The following is a 13426-nucleotide window of genomic DNA, read 5'->3' as shown; positions in this document are numbered from 1 at the left end:
CATCCAAAGTCACACGACATGCAGAGTCCAAAATGATAGTTAGACCCTACTCTACGCTACGGGGAAATTGGCAGATCACCGGCAGTCCATCCGATCCCAAATCTGATAGGCTCTCCGCTCCGAACCACCGATCACCGAACGCTCTGGAGAGAGCAAGTCGTTCCCCGGCCCCCTCTCTTCCCCCTCCAAATGCTCATTGGGGTACTAATCGATTGATCACTGGGGGCTAAGGTCCAGCTTCGCTTCCGCACACTTCTTCCAGAATGCCCAATCGGGATTGACTAAACCTCCGTACCGAGTCTACCCGTGAGTTAGTGGGGTCTTCTACTCTAGGCCTCTCTTTTCCCGCGTTAGGAAGGTGTATTGTACATACCGATACAATGCTGTGGTAATTTATGTTTATGGGGCCACAAGCATTGTGCAGGTGGGTGAGGTTGTTGACTCACCTACGCCTGTGAGAGTTGGAGAGAAGATCCCAATATTCCGGCTGGCTGGCGGGCTGTTACCGCTAATGACAATGGGTCTTTCTGAATTACCCACTGAGATTTTATTGATGATTGCATCTTGTCTTTCGCAGGAGAGTCACATTAATGCGTTGATTCGAACAAATCGCCGCTTATATCGAGAACTTCATCAAGTCCTACCATTCTTCAATGCCCAATATCTCCATGCATTTGCATTATTCTTCGCGGTTGAGCATCATCTCCCTCGCAATGTTCAACATCTGTTAGAAGGCTTGAATGTCGCCCGTGCTCGACCTCACTGCCTTCCCAATGACCTCTATCGAGAAAATAGAATTGCGAAACGCCTCAGGAAGGCCGAGAATCGCCAATCGAAAGATGAAAGTGAAAGTGAAAGTGAAGAAGAAGAAGACTCATATTTCTCCTCATACAACTTATGCTACACCCTCGAAGGGCGAAGACGGAATGAACATTCAAGTTCAGAATGCAAAGATTCCTACTGGGAAGACATTTACGCCCACCCTCTCTCCTCGCGCGGATATTGTATTTCGGTAATTGAGAATCTCCAACACGCCTTAATACTAGCTATTCAACGAGACCGGGTTGATATCGTTAATCTTCTACTGCAATTCGGCGCAGAGCCTAATTTCTACCGCGGTCGTGGTCGCGTATATCCACCGCCCAAAAATAGAATCGGCTGGGAATCAAGGCCACCTCGGGGACCGGGACCGAAGCAGGATTTACCTCCATTATTCACGGCGGTCCGGGGCGGAAGTCTCGAGATGGTCAAATTACTGCTCGATTCTGGGGCTGATCCGCAGCGATACGATTTGTCGAATTTATATCGTGCTGTGGAGGATCAGCGTCGAGATATCATTTCTGCGTTAATAAAGCTTGACGTTCGGTCTCAAAGGGCTGTGCTGAAACTCGCGGCTCTGCGGAATGATTGTGGTTTGGTTGAGTTTCTTATAGATGAGGGATTGAATGTTGCGGAGCAGGGACATGTCGGGTTATACGTGGCTGAAATGAAAGGCTACGAAGATATTGCCAGATTGTTAAGGCTTCGTGGTGCAACTCTCTTTGCGCTCTCTGGGGATGATAAAATGGATTGGGAGGAGGAAGATAGAGATGGGACGTATCGTCGTCGTTCCATCTGTTGTTTTGCTTCAATCGACGATGAGGTGCTTGAGGATGAGGATGAGGAGGATGAAGTTCCCGAGGACTAACTGGATGGAAATATTCATATCTATTGGGTATCTGAACTTTCTAATATTCTTTCTGATATACGGGCAGCCCTCTCAGGCATTAGATTCCTATTATCGGAATTGATTCCGGGATCCGTTTCCGAATTCCCTAGTTTTTCGGGATGGCTCTGCTCCATTCTCTGATTTACTCAGTTCAATAAATTTCCATATTGTCTACACCAGTAAGTATCCAAGTATCAGTACTATTTTGCATTCGATTTGGTCGAGGGTAAGGTGGCATAGATACTTGCTGCTCGAAATTGCGATCTGTCTTACTGACAGTCATCGGGTGTCGTAGTTGGTAGTTCTGAAAGGGCTACCGAGATGAGGCAAAATACTCCAATCAAACAGATTGTAAATTTCAAGCGAATCTCTCTTGACGCTCACATATTAGTATAGTATATGCTTTACGCTCACTGGTAGACACTCATTCAGGTGCGCTCGGGCCACTCCAACCACGTTTCCCCCCAAGCCAATCAAGGGATACTTAAACACTAATCACCCCCCGTCCTCAAATCAGCAACAACGTATTCCTCATACTCTTGACCACTTACTGCCGGGCCATTTCAGCCGCAGTTATAATGGCCAAGCTGATCTCGACACAAGAGATTGCGAACCATGCTCATGAGAACGATATCTGGATCGTGGTGAATGGGAAAGTTTACGACGTGACCAAATTTGCCCGGGATCACCCTGGTGGTGCCGAAAGTACTACCAATCTTCCAGATCCCCACATTTAGAAAACCCCCCGGCTAACTGACCCTCAAAGTTATTTATCATTTCGCTGGCCGCGATGCATCTCAGAAATACAATAGTGCGCACTCGCCTTCATTGATCAAAGATATCGACGATAGTATTGTTGGGAGCCTAGATACGACAACCATCACGGAAGAATGGCGTGGGCAGAATGAACCACCCAAGTCGACAACGACGATCTCTAAATCTCAAGTCTATCAAAATCCCCCACTCGACGACATCATAAACCTGGATGATTTCGAGGCCGTGGCCAAAAATACCTTCAGTCCCAAATCATGGGCGTATCATAGCGGAGCCGCCAATGACTGCTTCACGAGAGACGAGAATCGCGATTTCTTCCGGCGTATTTGGCTACGGCCGGCAATCATGCGAGATGTTTCGAGAGTAAAAACCCAGTCAAGTCTTTTCGGGTGCAAGCTTGACATTCCAGTCTTCGTCGCTCCTGTTGGTGCAGCCAAGATGAGCCACGAAGAAGGCGAACTGCCTCTCGCGAGAGGAGCTGCCTCGTCAGGAATCATTCACTGCATTTCAACAATGGCTTCCTATTCTCTTGCCGAGATTCTTGATCAAACCCCTACCCAGGCTTTCTACCAGCTCTATATCAATAGAGATCGATCCAAGACAGAAGCGCTCGTCCGCCTAGCCGAGAAAACCGGCAAAGTGAAAGCTCTATTTGTAACCGCCGATTTACCGGTTATGTCGAAGCGCGAGGCAGATGAGCGAATCAAGCTTGATGAAGGTACCCAGTGGATTAATGTAGCTAAGGACAATAACAACAGCCCGACAGGGAAGAAGAAGAGTGCCGGTCTAGCGAAAGCCAACAGTTCCTTCATCGATTCAACTCTAAATTGGGATGATCTGCGCTGGTTACGGAGTATCTCGAAGCTCCCTATAGTACTCAAGGGCGTTCAGCGGGCTGAAGATGCTCGTCTAGCAATGAGAGCTGGGTTCGATGGCATTGTGATCAGCAACCACGGAGGACGGGCCGCAGACACCACACCCCCGACAATCCTTGTTCTTCTGGAAATCCACCGATATTGCCCTGAAGTATTCGGCAAAATGAAGGTCCTTGTGGATGGAGGGTTCCGTCGCGGCTCGGATATCGTCAAGGCAATTTGTCTCGGTGCATCTGCCGTGGGTCTGGGTAGATCGTTTGCATATGCTCTCAATTATGGGCAGGATGGTGTTGAGCATGCTGTGAGCTGTGAGTATGATATGACTTAGGAAATTTGGTCGGATGCTAACTTCGATGTAGTGATCAAAGAGGAAATCGAGACGGCTACTCAGCTGGTGGGTATGACGGATTTGTTCCACGATGCGAGCCCATCTTACATCAATACGGCTGGCTTAGATCATTTATTGCCTTCGAATTATGATGTTACTATCAAGGACTCAATGAGACGATCCAACAAGCTTTAGATACTATGTCGTTGAGGGGGGTTGGGGTTGGGTTGCTGCGAGAAGCAGAGTGTACATGAATTTTGGTTTTATGGGAGCCACTACGCCCTGGCATCTGGATAATGTAAAAATTGATACTTCTGTGTGTAATTGGAAATCTTTCTGGATAACCTAGATAGATTTGATAAGGATAAACACTCAGGTGGTATTCTGGAAAAACTACTTCACATAAGGTAGAGGCCTAGATCAGTGAGGCAGGTTCAAGTTGGACAGACTTTCAGACACCTTCTAGCCGAACCAGATCTGCTTGCTGCAAAGAATTCCTCCTTTCATACTGTTTTCCTCGCTCTTCATCCTCAAGTTGAAAAGGGTCGTGACTGCATGACTGTACCCATCATTCCCCTTCTTCATCTTCGACTCGTAATCCTTCAACTCATCCGGTGTCAAAGCTTTTCCCGCTTTCTGGCGATGAACCCTTGCCATAGCCACCCTGTCTAGCAACTGTTGGCTAGCCTTCTTCTCTTTAATAGCATTTCCATACTTCAGTCGTGTCTCGATGATCCAGCGGTCGGCCTGACTTTCAGTCATGCCAGCGGGGAGATAGAGTTGAAAAGCGTCCACCTGTAGTCTAAAATCCTTCGGAAAGTCGAGGAGTTCATGTTCGAGCTTGCGCATAGAAATGCCATAGTCTTTCTCCCTCTGAATGCCCAGCTCGTGCAGCCTTTTCTCCTCCGATTCGTGCTTTCTGGCCCGCACCCAAACTCCGTACTCGTATTTCTGAAACTGCTTAATCCCCTCCCAGAGCAGAAGCGATAGTCCCAGAAGCTCTGTGAAGGCATAAATGTAGGGCTCGGTGCCCTCTTGGCTGTGGTTGATCAAGTTCCAGAGCACGGTTGCCCGCTCCTGGTACATTTTCGTTTCCTGAGGGTTGAGCTGTGGGAATCGAGGGATTTGATCGAGTCGAACGAGATCGGAGAGTGTTGGGAATGGCTTGTATGGGCAAAAGTCCGGCGAGATTGGCCATGGGCTCACGCCATTGGACTCACTGGGGTGCTCGCCTGACATCTTGATGGTTTTGCTATATTGCTATGTTGTGGTTCGTAGTGACGCTTGTTCGTTGTCGAGATGCGAGTAGATGATATCAGCGGTAACTGAAATGGAGTGAGCCGGAAGTTTTCTTTGCACCGTGATGGACACCAGGGGTATTAGATGAGAAGGCTTATTGATGGGAGAGAAGGACGAGAGAGAAGGACAAAAGAGACAGGTGGATAGTTATCACGGAGTTACCACGGAGTTGTTACAGTGAATGAAAAGGATGGGTGCCTGAGGGGAGAGAGCCACCCGCAATTCGCCAGAAAAGCCACTAAGCCTAGTAAGTCTACAATCGGACCAGATCAAGAAACTTCTCAAATAGTATGACTCAATGCGGATCGCTAATTGACATTCACTTCATCGATTCCCCCCATGCAATCCACCGCCGAATACATTCATCTACCTTTCGCAATGCGTCCTTCTGCGCTTCAACCTCAAACCACTCGCGATGCTCCTTGCCACATTCCGTACACTGGCCAAGATCACGAATTCGAAGATTCGCCAATTCAAGATGAATAAGTCTTTCCACGCGATGGACATGCGGGACCTTGCCTCCGGATACTGAAGAGGCCGCCGGGGTCCGAGATGGTGGCACTCTAGCTGGGGAAGAGTTTGTAGACGAACACGGGGTGTAAGGGTAGTAACGGATGAGTGTCAAATCGTGGGAGCATTGGCGTGTCCATTCCACCAGTCTTCTGTGGACATTACTCGTCCTGCCTATTTTCAGTCTGAGTGTGCCGGGTGAGGTAGGTGTCGGGTTTGTGGTTAATGCATTGAGATCCCGTGCTGCGCGAATTGCATCACTGACACTTCGTGGTTGTGCTGGGGGTCGGAGGGTGTTATCCTTGTAGGGAGATTGTGGCAGCAGAGAGGATGCGATATCTCTTGGGACGGGAGGTTGTGCCGTTCCACTTGGTCCATTTCCTCGTGGAGTACTTTTTGGAGGTGTGACCCAAAACATGTAGATGTAGCCTTCCTCGTCGGCATCGGAGATAGGTTTGGCTAGTTCCGTCAAAAGGATCGATGTCGTTTGAGGTTCCAAAGTGGAAGGAATCCATGATAAAAGAGATCCGGTCTGCGAAGACTTTCTGGGAGTTGGTGCAGAAGGCCGAGATGGTTTTGGCTGGCCAAATGATGGGATGCGGCCATTTTGAGGGCGCCCTTGGTTAGAATGATGTGATGGACGAGATGGTGGGGGTTTCTGGACTGGAATGGATGGTTTGGAATCCTCGTCACTTTCTTCGTCCACGATTTCGAAGCAGCAGAAGGACCTTTTCTTCTTCTTGGGCCGAGGTCGAAGTTTTTCGCCAAGATTGGCTTGGTTCGTATACCGCCTATTTGGAGGCTTTTGCGTTCCATCGTTGATGTCAAGGACGCCAAGTCGGTCCATAAGAGTATCAATGCTAGACCTTGGCTTCAAAGGGTCTTCATGGATTGTGGGTTGAGTGGCCGGGGTCGAGGAAGAAGCCTGGTCTTTGTGTTGCCAGCAATACAAAGAATCCACATCTATCGGTGCATGTCGAGAGCCCTTCTTTTGAGGAGTCGATACCGGAGACGGATTTGGGGACGGTGTTATGCCGCGCCGACAGGGCCGGCCTTGAGTTGTGATACCTCTACATGTGTTGGCTGGATTCCGGGAATCCGAGCGTGGTATCAAAGATTCCGGGGTATTGGATATGTGAGGCATCCCCAGATGAGGCTAGAAAGATCGAGAAATAGGTATGGCGTCGAAAAGACGGGTCTTTGTTTGAAGAATCGAGAAGTTAGGTTAAATACTAGGCGCCTGCAGGGCTGTTCAAGTTGCCTGCAATGCGGTGAGACCGGCCCTGGCCCTGGCACGGCACTGGCATGTCCGAGTCTGCCAGGGCCAGGCTACGACTCCACTTGACCACGTCGGGCGCGAAGGGATGTTGAAGCATTTTTATTTTTGTAAACGGTGGACGTCCTATTATGGTTAGCGTTTGCCTATTTCGGGTCTAGCGCTATCTGGGCACTCCGCCACACCGTGGCTCAGCTATGTATAGTACAAGTCCTACAGTGGTCACACGATGCTATTATATATAGGATAGTGACACCTGTGGACTATAGGCCCCCAGGTTATCGTGTCTTCTATAGAGAAATGAATTGACTCTTCAGGAACTTGAAATTAATTGTTGGTAAGTGGGGACGGACATTTGAAAGTTGCTAAAGTGGGCCTCAATAGAGCAGGGTCCGGCTTATGGTTAGAGATAAACTACTACTAGTATAAAACCTGCACAATTTCAGGTTCCTTCTGCTACTAGTAGTATTAATTCTAGTAGCCCGGGCACTAGATTTCTTTGTCTGGTTCAAGTTCCTGTCAAATCTTGCTATTGCTAAAAATACCATTCCTTGAATAGCTGTCGACCGAATAACGTTTTGACCGCCTCCCGGTATATATTTCCGACACATCAAGACTAATCGGTGATGTCTTTTGCCATGAGAGTGTCCCCGCTTTGGGGGTTCGTGTCGTGAGAAAGAGCGTGAAGGGCTGTCTTGTGGTGACCATTCATCCACCGCCACATACAGCAAAATATCCCGAGGTCCTTGCTAGGTAGTTCAACCAAAAGATTGAGGGTAGAATAACCGAGTCTTGAACCTTGGTAATTACAGCAATATATCCATGGATATACCTTCAATCAAAAGCCAGGAATACTGCGATTGAACACCAGAATACCAAGAACTTGAAGTACCTAGTAACCCATTGCTGTCAACTTGAATTGAGCACCAATCAAATCAAGATACCATTATATTCCTCATTCAACATTTTGCTCGTAGGCGACACTCTCATTCCTTGGGGGAGACGTGCACAATGACCTTTCCCGTGCTAGAGCCTTTCTTGAGATGTTCCAATGCCCCAATGACCTGCTCGAATTCAAATGTTGAATCGATGGTCGTTGTGATGGTCCCATCAGCGAGCCAACTTGCTAGCTGCTCATAATCCTCGCGTACGTTCTTGGTGAAGTACGGCACAAATTTGCGTGGCGTGCCACCCAGGAAGCTCGGCCACAGCAGACCTTTCGTCATATTCTGAACCGTTTGAAGCGACGGGGAGCCACCGACGGCAATATAATGGCCCGCTGACCTCAAAAATCCAGGCGTCGTGGCGAAAAAGTCCTTTGGCGAGTTACCAACGTTGTCCACCACCAGATCGTAGACTTGGCCTTCGGCTTTCAGTTCAGTAACGATATTCTCGACGCGGTAGTCGATGACTGCATCGGCGCCTAGCTTTTTCACTAAATCGACTTTGGCTGTTGAGCAGGATGTTGTGACGTGGCACCCGAGGGCCTTTCCAATTTGAATACCGAAGGATCCTGTTCCCCCGGAGCCGCCGTTGATAAAGATACGATCGCCCGCTTTGACGTAGGGCTTGATGCTTTGGTAGGCTGTCATACCAGCGGTGGGGACACCGGCAGCATGATCAAGATCCACTTCCCTGGGAATCACAGCATATTCCTCTTGTGACAAGACTAGGAACTGGGATAGAGAGCCGTGGGACTTCATTGGATCGACACGGCCAAGGATGTAGTCGCCGACTTTGACGTCCGTCGAGCCCTCGGCCACCGCTGTGACAGTACCGCTGAGATCCATACCCATGACCTTGGGGAATTTGACGGTGGCACGAGCGAGAAATCCCATTTCCATGACTTTATAGTCTGCTGGGTTGAGACAAGCGCTGACGACGCGGACGAGGATCTCGCCTTTTTTGAGAGCTGTACTGGGACTCGGGACATTGTCGACGAGCTTGAGGTTCTCCTCAACAGGACCGGGGGCATTTTGCTGCCATGCCTTCATGGTTTCCTCCATTGTGAATCAATCAAGTAGTAGCACTATAGGGTGCCTAGATGCGATATTGTTGGCTGAGGGGTAGGATCGGCAAAACCAATCTCAGAGATATAACACGATGACGTCAATATAAATATTAGTCAGCAAATATCTGAAAGTTGAATTATTTGAGATTCAAGATGAGATTGTTTTCTTTAGTTGCGAGCTTTACTTTGGCGAAGAAACTAGGTGAAGAGACCACGGGCGAGGGGGCCGATAAGCAGGGTATCAATCACAACGAGAAGAATGTACGAAGCCAGGGCCAGGAGTCGAAAGCGGGGTATGGTAAAATAAGCTAAGGAAAAATACAGGCCGCAACCTAGTACCGATTGATCGTCCTCGACATTCCTTGAATCGAGTCTGGGTCCCCGTCAAAAAGCTCTATTTCCGATAAAGTGGTTACGTTTTGATTTCGTCATCTAGGCATTCTCAAAATAGTTCGTTCTTTTCAAATGGCATCGTCAACAAGCTCGCGTAGCTCAGTTGGTAGAGCGCGGCACTAGTAATGCCGAGGTCTTCAGTTCAAATCTGGACGTGAGCATTTCTTTTTTGCTATTTTTGCATTTTTACCTAACAATGCCACACGTGCGTCTAAATGCTCTCACCAGGCCGAATTCGATGCCTTGCAACTGAATTTTCTTCATTAACTTGACGTCAGCAGAGGCAGATGTCTGGTCGGTACCTTGACGCATCCGTAAACATCAACGATTATATCCATCACAAAAGTGAGATAATTAACCACGATTTTCACCGAGTCAGACTTCGAACAGGGTAGAATGAATTTGTTCCAAATCTGGGTTATTGATATTTACTTTACCCCCAATGTATCTCAGTTTGCTAAACTTGATTTGAAATGAGAGTTGTTCAAGAATTATTTGGATTCGTAGTCATGGAACGGAGGCAGCCAAAACAGGCTAGTCATAAAATGGTGTAATTGTCCGATCCTAACTGCCATTCCCCGATTGACAGCTACTCACATAACGGGGCACTGGCCTATAGGCAAATCTAATTAAATATGGCGTTTCACAAAATATTTACATTTTAATAGATCTTTCAATGTTGCCATTTATCGATAGCGGTAGAGTTAGTATGGCCTAAAACTCGGTCTTCGAAGTGCCAGTCTGGCTCCCGCGAATGGATATCTAAGAAAATGTTCAATCACCCAAAACTCCCCATCATCGTCGTCATCGTCGCATATTGATAGACCATTTAAGGATCTATTGTGTATAATCAAAGCTCATGTTGCGGCATTTGAGCCAGAAATTCCTGACAAGCTCCAGAGTCTGTGGCCTCGCACCCCTGGCAATCATGAGAGTTTCCAGGAACCGAGATTTGTCTTGTGGAGAGAAGACTGGCACTTGGTTCCCGTTTGTATCTGCCATCTGGGCATCGAGCGTTTCAAGTGCAGTTGCGAGGCTTGGTCGTGCTTGTCTCATTTTGTTGAAGATGGTTCGTCGAAGCGCGTCGCTGAGGAATGGAAGATCTGACCTTGAACAACGACCGGCGAATTGTTTGACCAGAGTTTGGCACAATGGTGGGATGAATTGTTCCAGAACCTGGTCGAGTGCTGCTGTTTCTTCCGCATTCCCGCCACGCAGCTCTATCATCGTGACCCAGAAACTAGAGCCTGAGCGAATTGTCAATGGCTCAGGTCTGCTCAGTGCATGGAGTGTAAAGTTGAGGAGGACTGCGAACACAGGCGAATGCTGTGATGAAGCATTTCCTGTTGAAGATGGGAGCGGTTCGGTGAGTGAGAATAGTATGTGGTAGTATTTCGGAAGTAGGCGTGCGAGGAAGTCTATGCCAGCATTGGCAGTTTCCGGGTCGTAGATATCGGGGGTTTGGAGCATCGACGAGAATAGTTCAGTCACATGGATGATCAAGGCCACTGCTTCATTGCGAATATGAGCTGCATGGGAGGCGTGGGAAGCAAGGAAGGAAGAGGCGGTGGCCATGATGACATCTGTTCCGGATATACCCAATGGGAAGCTCTTGATGAAGTCAACTGTCAGTGACGGAGGGAAGACAAAAAGACCGGATGACTCTGTATATCCAGCCTTGAGAATATCACACGCAGAATCTATGATACCGCTGTCCACTGGGAAGTCCACAATGAGGATACGCATCGCTTCCATGATCAGTTGCTGAGCTCGAGAGCCCGGGCCGGCGTTCCAGAAAGATGGTGGATATGGGTTTTGTTCTTCTGCTTCATCAAGATTGAAAACTTCGTCCGAATCAGCGCGAAGCCCCCTTCCGATGCTGGCGATACAGCCTAACACAAGATGACCATGAGATCGAGCCACATCATATGACGTGCCGGCTTCTTCTCGAGCCTTCTTCGCCTCCTGGACGAAGAAATCAAGAATTCTCTCAAGCATTTCAACCTTCTCCTGGTCGGTAGATAGCTTTTGAATGATCGTCGCAATACCCTCCAAGACCTTTGGCATAGTCGATACGGTTGCCGTTGGCTTGGTGCGGAACTGGTCAAACTGATCTAGGAAAATAGGGAGCTCTGGAGTCAAGACACGAGCACAGGACTTCGAGAGGGTCAAGATGGATCGTGAAGCTGTCTGCGCGCAGGGCTCGAAGCTGAGTGACTCGAAAAGAATGTTCAAAACACCCGGAAGGAGCGAGTTCTGACGCTCGAAATATGATTCGTACTTTCCAAATGTGTCCACCAGAGTCTGACGCGCTTTGAGAGGAATCTGCGCCTCGCTGCCTGTGCAAAGTTGAGAAAAGGCATTGCTACCGAAAATCGCATCCAGACACTGATCTGCATGGCCATTTTCATCGACTGCTTCGGAGAGTTGTGCAATGCAAAACATAGCGGCCTCGAACCCTCGCCAATCATGATTCTCGAGATGGGTTGTTGCGCTCTTTTGGAATACGCGCACTAAGTCCACCCCTAATATCGGATAGGCTGATAGAAGATAGTCGCAGGCTTCATAACGGGAAGAGTTGAATTCTGCCCTTTCATCATCGCCCCAATCTTCGAGGTCCTCGGTTGCTGGGTAGAGAAGTTTGTTGAATAATCCTAGGACCACCTCGGCTAGTTGACCTTTGACCAACTGATACCGGGGATCCTCGGAATTTAGCTCATCGGTAGCAGATTCGGCAATTTCACACCAGTATTCCAGAACACGGGGTGTTGCCGGGTCATCGATAGAGGCGTATCCCGGGGTTTTGAAAATGCCATGGACAATGGTCAAAATTCCGATGTTTTGGGGTTTCATCGGATCGGTGAACAGCTCCAAATGAAGGTATGAGAGATACGCGACCAAGAGGTCAACGTACGCCATGCTCTCATTGCCCTCGTCGCCCTTGGTAATAGCAACGATGTGCATCGTCACAATAGAGTCGGATAGGATTTCTGACAAAGCCCATATGGAATTCTCATCAAAGGCCCAGCGGCGATTGTCAAAGGCCTGAGTCAATACTGTTGCCGCACTTTCGCTAAGGGTAGGAAATCGAAGCATTTTGATAATATCCTGACCACATTGAACAGCGATACCCTGAAGACTCTCGCCACTCGATGTATAACGGCTTGCATAAACACCTAGCCAGGCCTTTCAGACGAAAAGCACGTCAGTGATCCACGGGATATAGTTACATTCAGGTCTTGGTAAACTCACCTTCCACGAACTCATAGCCTCGTTCGCTAATGTAACTTCTGTTGACTCTTCCCTGAGTGCAGCTTCGGAAATTGTAATCTGCTGCATGATGTATCGCACCAACAGAAAACCATCCTCGATGTTCGCTTGGCACCTTTCCAGGATCGGCTTGGCATCCTGGGGCTCAACCTCTAGCCGCAATCCGTCCTCAGCCAGCGCCACTGAGAAGAATGACAATGCCAATGCTTGTTGTGTGCTTAGAGCAGGCAGTACCCCATTTAGGAAATCCACAGTCTGGGATTCCTGTTCAGAGACATATCCACCATGAGCAAGACTGGCAGCCAGCTGCCAGATAGCTCGTTTCCATGGTGATTTCGGGTGCCTGAAAATAGTTGTCAGGCTGGATGCAAGTTTCCTAATTACCATCGCCTGTTCGCCCTCGTTAACAATAGCGACGAAATGGTTGACGAGCTGCGCTAAAATCTCCACAGTCATGGATTCTTCAATATCACCGCTGGAATCAATTTATTAGCAACGAACTTTCCAATAGTTGACATTTGTCTCCGGGACAAACACATTATACTACCCACCTTGAGACATTAACTTTAACTGTGAATGTAAGTGCTCCCATGAACCGATGATGGGCTGATCGCTCCCGTAGCAGGGAATCCGCGATTTCCCAGGCATTTTCGCCTTTCTGGAGTTGCTGCAACCGTGCTTGGATCTCATTGATCCGCGCCGGATCGCGTTGATTGCCCGGGTGATAGAGTTGACTGACGAGCTAAGAAAGTGTGAGAAGACGTGACTTTCAAATAGAGCGTCTTTGGTGACAGTCATACCGTGTGTGACTCAGCAACTGGACCTCCGGTATTGTGTCCCATGCCTGCAAGTTGCGTCGCCATTATTTCATCACCAAGCTCTCTCATGGGGGGGGTGATGAATGGAAGTGCGAAGGAGGAAAAAGGGCGTATACAAAGCATCACGTGGTGATAGCCGGCTTTCTGCAGGAGATTTCCTGTGA

General features: G+C 48.5%; 6 protein-coding genes across 6 annotated transcripts; 2 read left to right on the top strand and 4 right to left on the bottom strand.

Moving 5' to 3' along the window:
• Window positions 1–517: 517 nt before the first annotated feature.
• N7509_005767 (ankyrin repeat domain-containing protein) lies at window positions 518–1687 on the top strand (the record flags this gene model as incomplete). Its single annotated transcript, XM_056630404.1, has 1 exon — window positions 518–1687. One exon carries the CDS (start codon window positions 518–520, stop codon window positions 1685–1687), a length of 1170 nt encoding a protein of 389 aa, XP_056489706.1.
• Window positions 1688–2286: 599 nt separating this feature from the next.
• On the top strand, window positions 2287–3880 carry N7509_005766 (FMN-dependent alpha-hydroxy acid dehydrogenase; the record flags this gene model as incomplete). Its single annotated transcript, XM_056630403.1, has 3 exons — window positions 2287–2413; window positions 2475–3665; window positions 3717–3880. The coding sequence occupies 3 exons, from the start codon at window positions 2287–2289 to the stop codon at window positions 3878–3880; spliced, it is 1482 nt and encodes a 493-aa protein (XP_056489705.1).
• A 267-nt stretch (window positions 3881–4147) lies between these two features.
• N7509_005765 (uncharacterized protein) lies at window positions 4148–4924 on the bottom strand (the record flags this gene model as incomplete). Its single annotated transcript, XM_056630402.1, has 1 exon — window positions 4148–4924. The coding sequence occupies one exon, from the start codon at window positions 4922–4924 to the stop codon at window positions 4148–4150; it is 777 nt and encodes a 258-aa protein (XP_056489704.1).
• A 379-nt stretch (window positions 4925–5303) lies between these two features.
• Window positions 5304–6638, bottom strand: N7509_005764 (uncharacterized protein; the record flags this gene model as incomplete). Its single annotated transcript, XM_056630401.1, has 1 exon — window positions 5304–6638. The coding sequence occupies one exon, from the start codon at window positions 6636–6638 to the stop codon at window positions 5304–5306; it is 1335 nt and encodes a 444-aa protein (XP_056489703.1).
• A 1118-nt stretch (window positions 6639–7756) lies between these two features.
• Window positions 7757–8776, bottom strand: N7509_005763 (NAD(P)-dependent alcohol dehydrogenase; the record flags this gene model as incomplete). Its single annotated transcript, XM_056630400.1, has 1 exon — window positions 7757–8776. The coding sequence occupies one exon, from the start codon at window positions 8774–8776 to the stop codon at window positions 7757–7759; it is 1020 nt and encodes a 339-aa protein (XP_056489702.1).
• A 1235-nt stretch (window positions 8777–10011) lies between these two features.
• N7509_005762 (putative importin 13) lies at window positions 10012–13331 on the bottom strand (the record flags this gene model as incomplete). The annotated part of the gene is made up of 4 exons (XM_056630399.1): window positions 10012–12360; window positions 12427–12919; window positions 12996–13186; window positions 13245–13331. The coding sequence occupies 4 exons, from the start codon at window positions 13329–13331 to the stop codon at window positions 10012–10014; spliced, it is 3120 nt and encodes a 1039-aa protein (XP_056489701.1).
• Between the last annotated feature and the right edge of the window lie 95 nt (window positions 13332–13426).

This window comes from Penicillium cosmopolitanum (genome assembly GCF_028827165.1).
Source record: "Penicillium cosmopolitanum strain IBT 29677 chromosome Unknown utg000006l:49.0-5199605.0:1.0-5204138.0, whole genome shotgun sequence".
Lineage (NCBI taxonomy): Eukaryota > Fungi > Ascomycota > Eurotiomycetes > Eurotiales > Aspergillaceae > Penicillium > Penicillium cosmopolitanum.
This window is presented reverse-complemented; position numbering and strand designations above follow the sequence as displayed.